Here is a 15000-nt window from a genome sequence, read left to right on the forward strand (position 1 = left end):
GGAGGCTCCGGTGTGGGAGGTTCCTTCGGAGGCCCTGTTGGTGGAGTATCTTCCGGACGCGTTAGTGGAGGATACGGCCGATAACCGCAGTCTTTAAGAATAGGGAAAGAAATGACGCATAAACGAATAAATATCGTCCTATGATTTGCTATCATTCCCCACATACACTACCATTACTGAGTCTGTTTAAAGAATTTGCAGATAATTCTTCTTGATTACAGTCTAATCAGTCTATTACAATACAAAACCTAATTATATAATGGATGAAAGCTTTGTGATATCATCAGTAATAACGTAATAGTCTATGGCAAATTGTGAATCATGCTAACTATAAAAGAAATGGAGACAGTAACGTCTGAAGCACCCAGTTCTGTAAATGAATAGATAAATAGGTAAATAATTCTTTATATACCTTTATTCTCTCCTTCCTTCTCTCTCGACCACACTGTTAATAAAAAAAGGAGCTTTTACCTGAATAGCAACGTTAGGTTTTCTTTTCGCTGGGGTGGGGGAGGGGGGGCGTCAGTAAATATTAGTATAAGTAAAACGTTTCTAAGAAGATTCTTTGATGTCGGAAAGTACAGTGTTCACAAGGCCTCGAGGCTGATGATTGCATGCATGAAGTTGAATGAAAACGTAAAGAATACAATTGGTCGCTTCTTACATGGATGCTGTTGTTGCTGACGACATATACATACGTAAAGAGATATATATATTTATATATTATTTATGTATGTGTAAATGTATATAGACATAAATATATATGTATGCATAGATATTTATGTATATATAAAGATATATATGTCTACATATACATATATGTATATATATGTGTGTGTGTCTTTACATATATATTTACCATTGCATATATATACACAAACACCTGTATGTTCTGGTACACACACTTATATATAAGTATATATATATATATATATATATATATATATATATATTTTTTTTTTTCTCTCTCCCTCCTTTTCTAAATATATATGTATGTATATAAGAATATGTCTAAATATACATATCATTTTTATACATAAGTATATATACATATATGCATATATACATGCGTGTGTATGTTTGTGCGTGTATATGTATATGCATATGCGCGCGCGCGCGTGTGTGTGCGTGTGTGTGTGTGTGTGTGTGTGTGTGTGTGTGTGTGTGTGTGTGTGTGTGTGTGTGTGTGTGTGTGTGTGTGTTGGTGTGTGTATATATGTGTGCCTAATATATATATTATACTGAGAAATATATGTATATGTGTATATATGAAAATATATATACATATATATGTGTATATATGAATATATGTGCGTAATAAAAAGAATATATATGTGTGTATAAATGAATATGTATATATATGTGTATATATATACACAAATATATGTATGTGTGTTTGTATTTTCTTTTCAAATATACATATTTATGTATATATAAACATACATAAATATACACACATACACTAACACACATACATATAAATACATATATACATGTGTATATACACACACTACTTGATTACAGTCATGCCAATCTATCACGTTTCAAAACCTGAATCTGTAATGAACGAAATTTTTGTGATATAAATAAGAGCTTTATCATTGATGCCCAATGAACTATGATGAGTAGTGATTCATCCTAATTTGTAAAGAATTTGAGACAATAACGTTTGAACCACCTAATTGGGGAAAAAAAAATCCTTATATTATGTCTTATTCTCTCCTTCCTCCTTTCTCGGCTCCTTCAATAGAACCGCGAACTTTAACATTAAGTATGAAGGCTATCAGTGAGAAATTGCGATTCATGGATGATAAACAACCCTCAACATTTCCTCTTTCTTTCCGTTTGTGTTGGGGGGGGGGGGGGGGGGAGTCCTTCGGTAAATCTTGAAATGGATGTAACGTTTCTGAGAAAATAATGGTGTCGAAAAGCATAAAGGTGAAAAGGTTTGGAAGCTGAATGAATGAATGAAGTTGATGAATGAAAACTTAAAGAATAACAGACGCTTAACTTGGGAAGAGGATCATTTTTTAAGACAGTTGTATGTGTATAGTTTTAGATATAAATATATGCAAATATTGTATATAAATATATATAAATATTTACAATACCCACAAATATGTCTATATATACATATATATGTGTATGTCTATATGTATATATATATAAATATATATATATATATATATATATATATATATAACTTATCTATAGTATTCATATATATAAACATCATATATGTGTGTATATATATATAGATACATATATGCATACATATATGTAAATCATAGGTCGTAAGATAATCGTTATTATTAAAACACATTATAAACCTCATAGTATAATAGATCAGTAGTTTTGTGAATGTTGATATGCTAAAATTAATTATTTTCGCGTGCGTGGTTCAATTATTGTCTCATAAAGCATCTAAAAGAGATCATATGCATAGACGAGTATTGATAGATCTACTGTAAATCCAGATCATTCTCCCTATCTCTGTGTTATATATAATCATATCCTAATCTATCATCTAAACAGATACTTCCGATGTTGAATAAAAAGAGGAAAAGATTAGGTGGCATTTCCCAGTCAGTGGGGCACCAACACGAGGCACCTGGCACCTCGAGCGGCCTTGTTGAAGGAACGATCGACCAAGTATAAATAGGACCGAGTCAGCATGCAGCGTTACACTTCTTTTCCTACTGTCTCCACTGAACAATAGAGGAAAGTTACAATGGCAGGTCCTCTGGTACGTGAACTACTGTGTACACATTGTTACAATAGACATTGTAACTATAAATGGTATTTCACTGTTTTGAATGCAACGTTTTCGAGAGAATAAAATCTTGTAAAACGTGTCAGCAAAATTCAAGCCGAGTGCAGATTGGTTAATCTTTCTCATTTATTACATGTAGTACTAACCCTATTAACAGTGGCTTTATTGTTCCTGTTATATTTTTTTACGCTCTTTAACTATACAGTGCCGTGTGTGTATATATACACATTCATAGATATGCACGCGAATAAAATGGCCCTAACTTCTTGCAGGTAAAGACGGCTGTTCTGCTGGGAGTGGTGTGTGGTGCTGTGGCTGATGGAAGCTATGCTTCCCGCGGTGGAAGCTTTGGAGCTGGAGCTGTTGGAGGCGGCTTCTCCGGAGGAGCTGGAGGTTTCGTAGGAGGAGGCAACTTTATTGGAGGAGGAGGAGCAGGTGTTGGGGGAGGCAGCTTCATCGGAGGAGGCGGAGGCCATGGCGGCTTCGGCGGTGGCAGAGTTGAAGCAGGTCACCTCGTTGGACACAGGTGTACTCCCTGCTGGAGGCGCCGGCTACTCCGGAGGTGCTGTCGGAGGTCACGGTGGAGGTGCTGGAGGTTTTATCGGAGATGGAAGCTCTTTCGGAGGCTCCGGTGTGGGAGGTTCCTTCGGAGGTGGAAGCTCTTTCGGAGGCTCCGGTGTGGGAGGTTCCTTCGGAGGCCCTGTTGGTGGAGTATCTTCCGGACGCGTTAGTGGAGGATACGGCCGATAACTATACTCTTATAAAGATAGGGATAGAAATAACACAAATGAATAAATATTATCCTATGATTTCTTATGTATCATTCCCCATATTTCCTACCATTACTGACTATGAAATTAAATTACTTGATCACATTTATTTCAGTCTAGCACAATTCAAAACCTAATTAATTAGTAGGTGAAACCTGTGTGATGCCATCAATAATAGTTCTACCATCCGTAAGTAATGGACTATGGGTAAAAGTTAGTCATTAGAGCTTGCGCCTAAATATCGAAATTAATATCTTGTCTGAAGGTTATCAGTGAGATACTGTGAATCACCGATGATAAGCAACCTTTTTTTTTTTTTTTTTCTTTCTTCCCTGAGAAGGGGGGGGGGGTCGGTAGATTTTGGAATGAGTGATACGTTTAAGAGAAGATATTTTCTTTGGTGTTGGGAAAGTCATTGCTCACAAAGCTTCGAAGCTGATAATTGCATGAATGAAGTTGATGAATGAAAACGTACAGAATACACTGATCACTTCCTACATGTATTCAGAATCTCGAGGATCATAGGAGAGAGGCCTTGATTCCCCAGAGGATGTGTGGCGAATGAGGATAAGGATGCTGCTGTTACTGACATATACATAAGTATACATATAGCTATACATACAGACATACATACGCACATATATGTATATATATACATACATTGAATGGTAAATATATATGTATATGTATATATATATATTTACAATGTATGCATACGGGTATACATACATATCTGCATATACATACATTTATGTATGTAAATTAATATATATGTGTATATATGTATATAAATATGTATTATGTTGATATATATGTATATATAAATATGCATATATATGCATATGTGTGTCTGGGCTTATATACATACATATATATATATATATATATATATATATATATATATATATATATATATACGTATATGTCTGTATGTGTTGGTGCATGTGTGTGTATATATACATATAATATATATATATATATATATATATATATATATATATATATATATATATATATATATATATATATATATAGAGAGAGAGAGAAAGAGAGAGAGAGAGAGAGAGAGAGAGAGAGAGAGAGAGCGACATATGTGTACCGGTATATATATGTATATGTATATGTATATTTTATATACATATGTATAGGTAAATGCATGTAACGGTGTATCCATATGTATATATATATATATATATATATATATATATATATATATATGTGTGTGTGTGTGTGTGTATATGTTTGTAATAAAAAGTATATATATGAATATGTATATAACACATACATATGTATATCGATATATAAATATATATATATATATATATGTGTGTATATATATATATACACATCGGTATGTAAATATGTACATAAATTTATGAATATATATATTTCTATATACGTGCATGTATTATATATACAAATAAATATATATGAATATGTATACATATATGAATATATACACATATATCTATATATGTACATATATGCTAATGAATATAAAAAATATGCATAAGTACGGATATATACATAAATGTGGGTGTATATACATACATATATATGAATACATATGCCTATACATATATACATATATATACATATTCATATATGTATGTATTTATATGTATATATACATACACATGCATTATGCATATATGTATATAATTATTATGTATACAATTATTATTATTATATATATATATGCATATATATGTTAACATATATATAGAGAGATATATATATGTATATAAATCATAGGTAGTAAGAGAATATATATTAGAACATCTATATATATATATAGATAGATAGATCAGTAGTTTGGTGAATGTTAAAATGCTGTAATTGATTACTTTCGCGTGCGTGTCTCAATTATCGTCAAATAAAGCAGTCGATACGTGTTTGTGCTCGTGTGTCTCTCCCTCTCAGTCTATCCATATTTCTCTTTCGCTAAAACAGAGATCATAGGCATAGACGTGTATAGATAGATCTACTGTAAATCCAGATCCTTCTACCTATGTTTGTGCTATATATAATCAAATACTAATCTATCATTTAAACAGATTCTTCCTACGTTACATAAAATGAGGAAAAGATTAGGTGGCATTTTGCAATAAGGAGGGGGGGGGGGGGTACCAACACGGCGAACTTGGCACCTCAAGCGGCCTTGCTGAAGGAGCGATCAACCAAGTATAAATAATCCCGAGCCAGCATACAGTGTTACACTTCTTTTCCTACTGTCTCCACTGAGCAATAGAAGTAACTTACAATGGCTGGTCCTCTGGTACGTGAACTACTGTGTACACATAGTTACAATAGACATTGTAACTATAAAAGGTGTTTCACTGATTTGAATGCAACATTTTCGAAAGAATAAATTCTTGTAAAACGTGTCAGCAAAATTGAAGCCGCGTGCAATTAGTTAATATTTCTCCATTATTACGTGTAGTACTAATCCTATTAACAGTGGCTTTATTGTTCCTGTTATATCTTTTACGCTCTTTAACTATACAGGGCCGTGTGTGTGTATATATACACATTCATAGATATACACGCGAATAAAATGGCCCTGACTTCTTGCAGGTAAAGACGGCTGTTCTGCTGGGAGTGGTGTGTGGTGCTGTGGCTGATGGAAGCTATGCTTCCCGCGGTGGAAACTTTGGAGGTGGAGCTGTTGGAGGCGGCTTCTCCGGAGGAGCAGGAGGTTTCGTAGGAGGAGGCAACATTATTGGGGAGGAGGAGCAGGTGTTGGGGGAGGCAGCTTCATCGGAGGAGGCGGAGGCCATGGCGGCTTCGGCGGTGGCAGAGTCGAAGCAGGTCACCTCGTTGGACACGGTGTGCTCCCTGCAGGCGGCGCCGGCTACTCCGGAGGTGCTGTCGGAGGTCATGGTGGAAATGCTGGAGGTTTCATCGGAGGTGGAAGCTCTTTCGGAGGCTCCGGTGTGAGAGGTTCCTTCGGGGGTATCAGCTCAGTAGGAAGCTCTTTCGGAGGATCTAGTGTGGGAGGTTCCTTCGGAGGCCCCTGTTGGTGGAGTATCTTCCGGACGCGTTAGTGGAGGATACGGCCGATAACTATGCTCTTATAAAGATAGGGATAGAAATAACACAAACGAATAAATATCGTTCTATTATTGTTATGTATCATTCCCAATATTTCCTATCATTACTGACTATAAAGTGATATTACTTGATCACAGTTATTTCAGTTAAGCACAATTCAAAACCTATTTGAATAGCAGGTAAAACCTGTGTGATGCCATCAATAATAGCTCTACCATCGTAGTTATTTATTAGAGCTTGTATCTAAATATCAAAACTAATATCTTGTCTGAAGGTTATCGGTGAGATACTACGACTCACCGATGAGAAACCCTCTTTTTTTTCATTTCCCTTAGGGGGTGGGGGGTCCGTCTGTAAATTTTGGAATGAGTGAAACGTTTCCAAGATATTTTCTTTGGTGTTGAGAAAGACGTTGCTCACACAGCTTTGAAGCTGATGATTGTATGAATGAAGTTCATGAATGAAAACGTAGAGAATACATTGATCACATGTGCTTAGAATCCTGGGATCATAGGAGAGAGGCCTTGATTCACCAGAGGATGCGTGGTGAATGAGGATAAGGATGCTGCTGTTACTGAAATATACATATGTAGACATATAGCTATATATAAAGACATACATACGCATATATATATATATATATATATATATATATATTAATTTACCACTGAATGTATGTGTACGTATATATACAGACACATATATGTACTACTATACGTACATATCTGCCTATACATCCACTTGTGTATAAATTTGTATACATGAACATTTGTACATAAATATGTATGTATATATATATGCATTTTAATGTCTGGGGGTATATATTTGTGTATATATAAATAATATATATACATATATGTATGTATGTGTTAGTATGTGTTGGTGCGTATGTGTGTGTTATAACATATATATATATATATATATATATATATATATAGATAGATAGATAGATAGATAGATAGATAGATATTTATATATATAGAGAGAGAGAGACATATGTGTACTGGTATATATATGTTTATGTATATGTATATCATATAAGTAAATACATGAGTTGTGTAAATATATGTATATGTATGTGTGTAATAAAAAGTATATATGAATATTTATATATACATACACATCTATATTTATATATATACATATATATATACACACATCGGTATGTATATATGTATATAGATATATGTACTTATATATAGGTATATGTTTTATATATATATATATATATATATATATATATATATATATATATAAATTAATATGTATACATATATGAATATATACATATATGAATATATATACATATATTTATATATACATATATGCTTATGAATATGTAAATGTACATAAGTACTTACATATATGGATATATACATATATGAATATATATATCCACATACATATATATGAATATATATACATATTGACATATATATACATAAGCATATATATGTATATAGATATACATATTATGATATATGTATACAAATATAGCATATATTTGGATATATATATCTACATATATACAGTTGGATATAAGCATACACACATGTACATAAATCACAGGTAGTAATAGAATACTTTTCATTAAAACACATCATGTATATATATATATATATATATATATATATATATAGAGAGAGAGAGAGAGAGAGAGAGAGAGAGAGAGAGAGAGAGAGAGAGAGATCTGTAGGTTTGTGAATGCTTATACACTGTGGTTTATTACTTTTGCGTGTGTCTCGACTGTCGTCAAATAAAGCAGTCGATACCTGTGTTTATTCGTGTCTCTCCCTCTCAGACTATCCTTATTTCTCTTTCGCTAAAAGAGAAATCATATGCATAGATGTGTATAGATAGACCTACTGTAAATCCAGATCCTTTTCCTATTTCGTTGCTATCTATAATCGAAACATAATCTATCCTTTACACAGATACTTCCTACGTTGCATAAAAAGAGGAAAAGATTAGGTGGCATTTTGCAGTGGGGAGGGGGGGGGGGGTTACCAACACGGCGAACTTGGCATCTCAAGCGGCCTTGCTGAAGGAGCGATCGACCAGGTATAAATAGTCACGAGTCAGCATATAGTGTTACACTTCTTTTCCTACTGTCTTCACTGAGCAATAGAAGTAACTTACAATGGCTGGTCCTCTGGTACGTGAACTACTGTGTACACATAGTTACAATAGACATTGTAACTATAAAAGGTGTTTCACTGATTTGAATGCAACATTTTCGAAATAATAAATTCTTGTAAACGTGTCAGCAAAATTCAAGCCGAGTGCAATTAGTTAATATTTCTCCATTATTACGTGTAGTACTAATCCTAATATCAGTGACTTTATTGTTCCTGTTATATCTTTTACGCTCTTTAACTATACAAGGCCGTGTGTGTATATATATACACATTCATAGATATACACGCGAATAAAATGGCCCTGACTTCTTGCAGGTAAAGACGGCTGTTCTGCTGGGAGTGGTGTGTGGTGCTGTGGCTGATGGAAGCTATGCTTCCCGCGGTGGAAACTTTGGAGGTGGAGCTGTTGGAGGCGGCTTCTCCGGAGGAGCAGGAGGTTTCGTAGGAGGAGGCAACTTTATTGGAGGAGGAGGAGCAGGTGTTGGGGGAGGCAGCCTCATTGGAGGAGGCGGAGGCCATGGCGGCTTCGGCGGTGGCATAGTTGAAGCAGGCCACCTCGTTGGACACGGTGTACTCCCTGCTGGAGGCGCCGGCTACTCCGGAGGTGCTGTCGGAGGTCACGGTGGAAGTGCTGGAGGTTTCATCGGAGGTGGAAGCTCTTTCGGAGGCTCCGGTGTGGGAGGTTCCTTTGGAGGTGGAAGCTCTTTCGGAGGCTCCAGTGTGGGAGGTTCCTTCGGAGGTGGAAGCTCTTTCGGAGGCCCCGTTGGTGGAGTATCTTCCGGACGCGTTAGTGGAGGATACGGCCGATAACTATACTCTTATAAAGATAGGGATAGAAATAACACAAATTAATAAATATTATCCTATGATTTCTTATGTATCATTCCCCATATTTCCTATCATCACTGACTATGAAATGAAATTACTTGATCACATTTATTTTAGTCTAGCACAATTCAAAACCTAATTAATTGGTAGGTGAAACCTGTGTGATGCCATCAATAATAGCTCTACCATCCGTATATAATGGACAATGGGTAAAAGTTATTAATTAGAGCTTGTGCCTAAATATCGAAATTAATATCTTGATCCGTCGGTAAATTTTGGAATGAGTCATACGTTTCCGAGAAGATATTTCTTTGGTGTGGGGAAAGACATTGCTCACAAAGCTTCGAAGCTGATAATTGCATGAATGAAGTTAATGAATGAAAACGTAGGGAATACATTAACCCATTCCTACATATATTCAGAATCTTGGGAATCATAGGAGAGAGGCCTTGATTCACCAGAGGATGTGTGGTGAATGAGGATAAGGATGCTGCTGTTACTGACATATATATAAGTATACATATAGCTATACATATAGACATACATACGCACATATATGTATGTATATGTATATATATATATATATGTATAAATTGAATGGTAAATATATATGTATATGAATATACATAGATATTTACAATGTATGCATACGTATATATACAGACACATGTATGTACTGGTATACATACATATCTCCATATGTATACATATATGTATGTAAATCAATATATATATATATATATATATATATATATATATGTGTGTGTGTGTGTGTGTGTGTGTGTGTGTGTGTGTGTGTGTGTGTATTATATATACAGGTAAATACCTGTAACGGTGTATTCATGTGTGTGTGTGTGTATATATATATATATATATATATATATATATATATATATATACATGTGTGTGTGTGTATGTGTATATGTATGTAATCAAAATAATATATATTAATATGTATATATACAAACATATGTATATTGATATATAGATATACATATATATACACACATCGGTATGTATATATGTACATAAATTTATAAATATATATATTATATATAGGTGTATGTATTATATACACATATACATATACATGAATATGTATACATATATAAATATATATGTATATATCCATATATATACATATATGCTAATGAATATAAAAATATGCATAAGTACGGATATATACATATATGTGGGTATACATACATACATATATGAATATATATGCATATACATATATACATATATATATATATATATATATATATATATACATATGCATATATTTACGTATACTTATGTTTATATACATACACATACATTATGCATATATTATACAATTATTATATAAATGCATATATATAATAATTGTGTATATATACATATATATACAGATATATATACATGTATATAAATCATAGGATGTAAGAGAATATCTATTAAAATATCATATATATAGACCAGTAGTTTCGTGAATGTAAATATGCTGTAATTAATTACTTTCGCGTGCGTGTCTCAATTATCAAATAAGGCAGTCGATACGTGTGTGTGCTTGTGTGTCTCCCTCTTAGTCTATCCATATTGTTTCGTTAAAAGTGAAATCATATGCATAGACGTGTATAGACAGATCTACTGTAAATCCAGATCTTTCCCCCTATCTCTGTACTATATATTATCAAATCCTAATCTAAACAGATACTTCCTACGTTGAGTAAAACGAGGAAAAGATTATACGGCATTTTCCAGTCAGTGGGGTACCAACGCGGGGCACTTGGCACCTCAAGCGGCCTTGCTGAAGGAGCGGCCGACCAAGTATGTCAGCCTGTACCGTTACACCGTTCTTTTCCTACTGTCCCCACTGAGCACTAGAGGAAACTCGAAATGACAGGTCGTCTAGTACGTGAACTACTGTAGTTACAGATAGTTACAATAGAGATTGTAACTATAAGTGGTGTGTCCCTGAATCGAATGCAACGGGAGAATGAAATCTTGTAAAACTAATTAGCAAAATTTCATGACCCTGTCTTCTTGCAGGTAAAGGCGGTTGTCCTCCTGGGAGTGGTGTGTGGAGCTGTGGCTAATGGAAGCTATGCTTCCCGCGGTGGAAGCTTTGGAGGCGGAGCTGTTGGAGGCGGCTTCTCCGGAGGAGCAGGAGGTTTCGTAGGAGGAGGCAACATTATTGGGGGAGGAGGAGCAGGTGTTGGGGGAGGCAGCTTCATCGGAGGAGGCGGAGGCCATGGCGGCTTCGGCGGTGGTAGAGTTGAAGCAAGTTACCTCGTTGGACACGGTGTACTCCCTGCTGGTGGCGCCGGCTACTCCGGAGGTGCTGTCGGATGTCACGGTGGAAGTGCTGGAGGTTTCATCGGAGGTGGAAGCTCTTTCGGAGGCTCCGGTGCGGGAGGTTCCTTCGGAGGTGTCAGCTCAGTAGGAAGCTCTTTCGGAGGATCTAGTGTGGGAGGTTCCTTCGGAGTCCCCATTCGCAGAGGATCTTCCGGACATGTTAGTGGAGGACACGGCCGATAACTATACTCTTATAAAGATAGGGATAGAAATAACACAAACGAATAAATATCATCCTATGATTTCATATGTATTATTTCATATAGTTCTTATATTTAGTGACTCTGAAATGAAATTACTTGATTACAGATATTCCAGAGTATCACAATTCAAAACCTAATTATATATTAGCTGCTAATATATAATAGCTGTACCATCGGTACGTGATGGACTATGGGAAAAAGTTATTCATTAGAGCTTGTACCTCAATATCGGAATTGAACATCTTGTCTGAAGGTTATCAATGAGACACTGCGATTCACCGATGATAAAAAACCCTAACTTTTATTATTTTTCTTTTCCCGGCGGGGGGGGGGGGGGGGGGGCGTTAGTATGTTTGGGAAGAAGTGAAACGTTTCAAATAAGACATTTACTTTGGTGTTGGGTGAAAACATTACTCACAAAGCTTCGAAGCTGATGATTGCATGAATGAAGTTAATGAATGAAGACGTAGCGAATACATTAACCAATTCCATGTATTCAGAATCCCGAGGATCATAGGAGAGAGGTCTTGATTCACCAGAGGATGCGTGGTGAATGAGGATAAGAATGCTGCTATTGCTGATATATATATATATATATATATATATATATATATATATATATATATACGTATACAGGTAGCTATACTTATAGGCATACATAGGTACATATATGTATATATACATATACATTTGCCAATCAATGTATGCATACGTATATATATACACTCATGTATGTAATGGTATACATTCATATATGTGTGTGTGTATGTATATATGTATATATATATATATATATATACACGTTTATGTACATTAATATATATGTGTGTGTGTGTGTGTGTGTGTGTGTGTGAATATATATGCGTCTGGGCGTATATAAATATATATAATACATATACATATATGTATATATGATATATGTGTGTGTATATGATATAAATATATGTATATATATTATATATACATATTTATGTACGTCTTTGTTTGTATGTTTGGTGTGTGCGCGTGTATCTATGTATATACATATAATATATATATATATATATATATATATATATATATATATATATATATATGTATATACATATGTATATATATATATATATATATATATATAAAGAGAGAGAGAGATGGACCGGCATATATATGTATATATGTATATTGTAAATATAGGTAAACACATGTATTGGTATGTGTATCTATATGTATATATGCATATGTATGTACATATGTGATATACATATACATATATATGTATGTATACGTGTGTAATAAAAAGACTATATAAAGGAATATGTATATATAGGTATATATATATATATATATATAAAATATATATATGTATAAATATATTTTTATATATAAATATCCATATATATCTATAAATGTATACATACACATATATATCGATATATATATATATATATATATATATATATATATCGGTATGTATATATTTTTATGAATATATGAATATATCTATGTATAGTTGTGTGTATTATATATACATATACATATGTATTCATATATATATATACATATATGAATATATATACATATATATTTATATACACTTATGAATATTAAAATATGCATGTGTTTTTTATAAATATATATGGATATATACATATACATATGAATATACATATATACACATAAATGTGAGTATATATACATATGTATAGAAATTACAGATATAGATATGTATACAAATATTACAGATATGTACACAAATGTTTACACACATATATATATATATATATATATATATATATATATATATATATATATATGGGTATAAGCATACACACATGTATACAAATCATAGGTAGTAAGATAATACTTTTCATTAAAACACATCATATATAGATCAGTAGTTTTGTAAATGTTTACATACTGTAATTATTTACTTTCCTTTGCGTGTCTCAATTATCGTCAAATAAGTAGTCGATACATGTGTGTGCTCGTGTGTGTCTCCCTCTGAGTCTATCCATATTTCTCTTTCGCTAAAAGAGGCATCATATGCATAGACGTGTATAGATAGATCTACAGTAAATCCAGATTCTTCTCCCTATCTCTGTACTATATATATAATCGAATCCTAATCTATCATTTAAACAGATACTTCCTATGTTGCATAAAAAGAGGAAAAGATTAGGTGGCATTTTCCAGTCAGGTTACAATAGAGATTGTAACTATAAGTGGTATTTCACTGAAATGAATGAAAGATTTCACCTGTTCAAGCTTAGTGTGCAATTAGTTAATCTCCTTTTTACATTACAATATGTAGTACTGATATTGAATTATCCTATTAGCATTGGCTTTATTGTTACTGCTCGTGTTATTTCTTATACACTCTTTAACTATATAATGCCGTGTATGTGTATTTATACACCTTAGATAAGCACGGGGTAAAAAATGTCCTTGTCTTCTTGTAGGTAAAGGTGGCTGTCCTGCTGGGAGTGGTGTGTGGAGCTGTGGCTGATGGAAGCTATGCTTCCCGCGGTGGAAACTTTGGAGGTGGAGCTGTTGGAGGCGGCATCTCCGGAGGAGCAGGAGGTTTCGTAGAAGGATGCAACTTTATTGGAGGAGGAGGAGCAGGTGTTGGGGGAGGCCATGGCGATTTCCGCGGTGGCAGAGTTGAAGCAGGTCATCTCGTTGGACACGGTGTACTCCCTTCAAGCGGCGCCGGCTACTCCGGAGGAGCTGTTGAAGGTCAAAGCGGAAGCGCTGGAGGTTTTATCGGAGGTGGTAGCGCAGTAGGGAGCTCTTTCGGAGGCTCCAGGGTGGGAGCTTCCTTCGGAGGCCCCGTTGAACGGAGTATCCTCCGAACACATTAGTGGAGGATACGGCCGATAACATTACCCTTATGAAAATACGGATAGAAATAACGC

At 34.3% G+C, this 15000-nt stretch overlaps 5 protein-coding genes across 5 annotated transcripts in view; all 5 read left to right on the plus strand.

The window, feature by feature from the left end:
- The window catches only part of LOC125040922 (glycine-rich protein 23-like), a 1158-nt gene extending 758 nt beyond the window's left edge, over positions 1-400 (plus strand). Inside the window, exon 2 of the mRNA XM_047635716.1 lies at positions 1-400. This exon is cut by the window's left edge and continues 366 nt beyond it. Coding sequence (XP_047491672.1) covers positions 1-84 — 84 coding nt within the window. The 3' untranslated portion in view covers positions 85-400.
- Positions 401-2696: 2296 nt separating this feature from the next.
- Positions 2697-3533, plus strand: LOC125040921 (glycine-rich cell wall structural protein-like). Its single transcript, XM_047635715.1, has 2 exons — positions 2697-2746; positions 3046-3533. Exons 1-2 carry the CDS (start codon positions 2732-2734, stop codon positions 3502-3504), a joined length of 474 nt encoding a protein of 157 aa, XP_047491671.1. The 5' UTR covers positions 2697-2731; the 3' UTR covers positions 3505-3533.
- Positions 3534-5773: 2240 nt separating this feature from the next.
- Positions 5774-6626, plus strand: LOC125040508 (keratin, type I cytoskeletal 13-like). The gene is made up of 2 exons (XM_047635070.1): positions 5774-5821; positions 6121-6626. The coding sequence occupies exons 1-2, from the start codon at positions 5807-5809 to the stop codon at positions 6481-6483; spliced, it is 378 nt and encodes a 125-aa protein (XP_047491026.1). The 5' UTR covers positions 5774-5806; the 3' UTR covers positions 6484-6626.
- A 2078-nt stretch (positions 6627-8704) lies between these two features.
- LOC125040294 (glycine-rich cell wall structural protein-like) lies at positions 8705-9604 on the plus strand. The gene is made up of 2 exons (XM_047634845.1): positions 8705-8752; positions 9051-9604. The coding sequence occupies exons 1-2, from the start codon at positions 8738-8740 to the stop codon at positions 9543-9545; spliced, it is 510 nt and encodes a 169-aa protein (XP_047490801.1). The 5' UTR covers positions 8705-8737; the 3' UTR covers positions 9546-9604.
- A 1840-nt stretch (positions 9605-11444) lies between these two features.
- Positions 11445-14946, plus strand: LOC125040347 (glycine-rich cell wall structural protein-like). Its single transcript, XM_047634902.1, has 3 exons — positions 11445-11459; positions 11598-12062; positions 14545-14946. The coding sequence occupies exons 1-3, from the start codon at positions 11445-11447 to the stop codon at positions 14944-14946; spliced, it is 882 nt and encodes a 293-aa protein (XP_047490858.1).
- The last annotated feature ends 54 nt before the right edge of the window (positions 14947-15000 follow it).

The sequence above is a fragment of the Penaeus chinensis genome, chromosome 29 (assembly GCF_019202785.1).
Source record: "Penaeus chinensis breed Huanghai No. 1 chromosome 29, ASM1920278v2, whole genome shotgun sequence".
Lineage (NCBI taxonomy): Eukaryota > Metazoa > Arthropoda > Malacostraca > Decapoda > Penaeidae > Penaeus > Penaeus chinensis.

Coding starts and splice junctions, on each gene's coding strand:
- LOC125040347 (XM_047634902.1), top strand. Junction 12,063..14,544: donor GCAGAGGATCTTCCGGACAT/GTTAGTGGAGGA, acceptor GTCTTCTTGTAG/GTAAAGGTGGCTGTCCTGCT.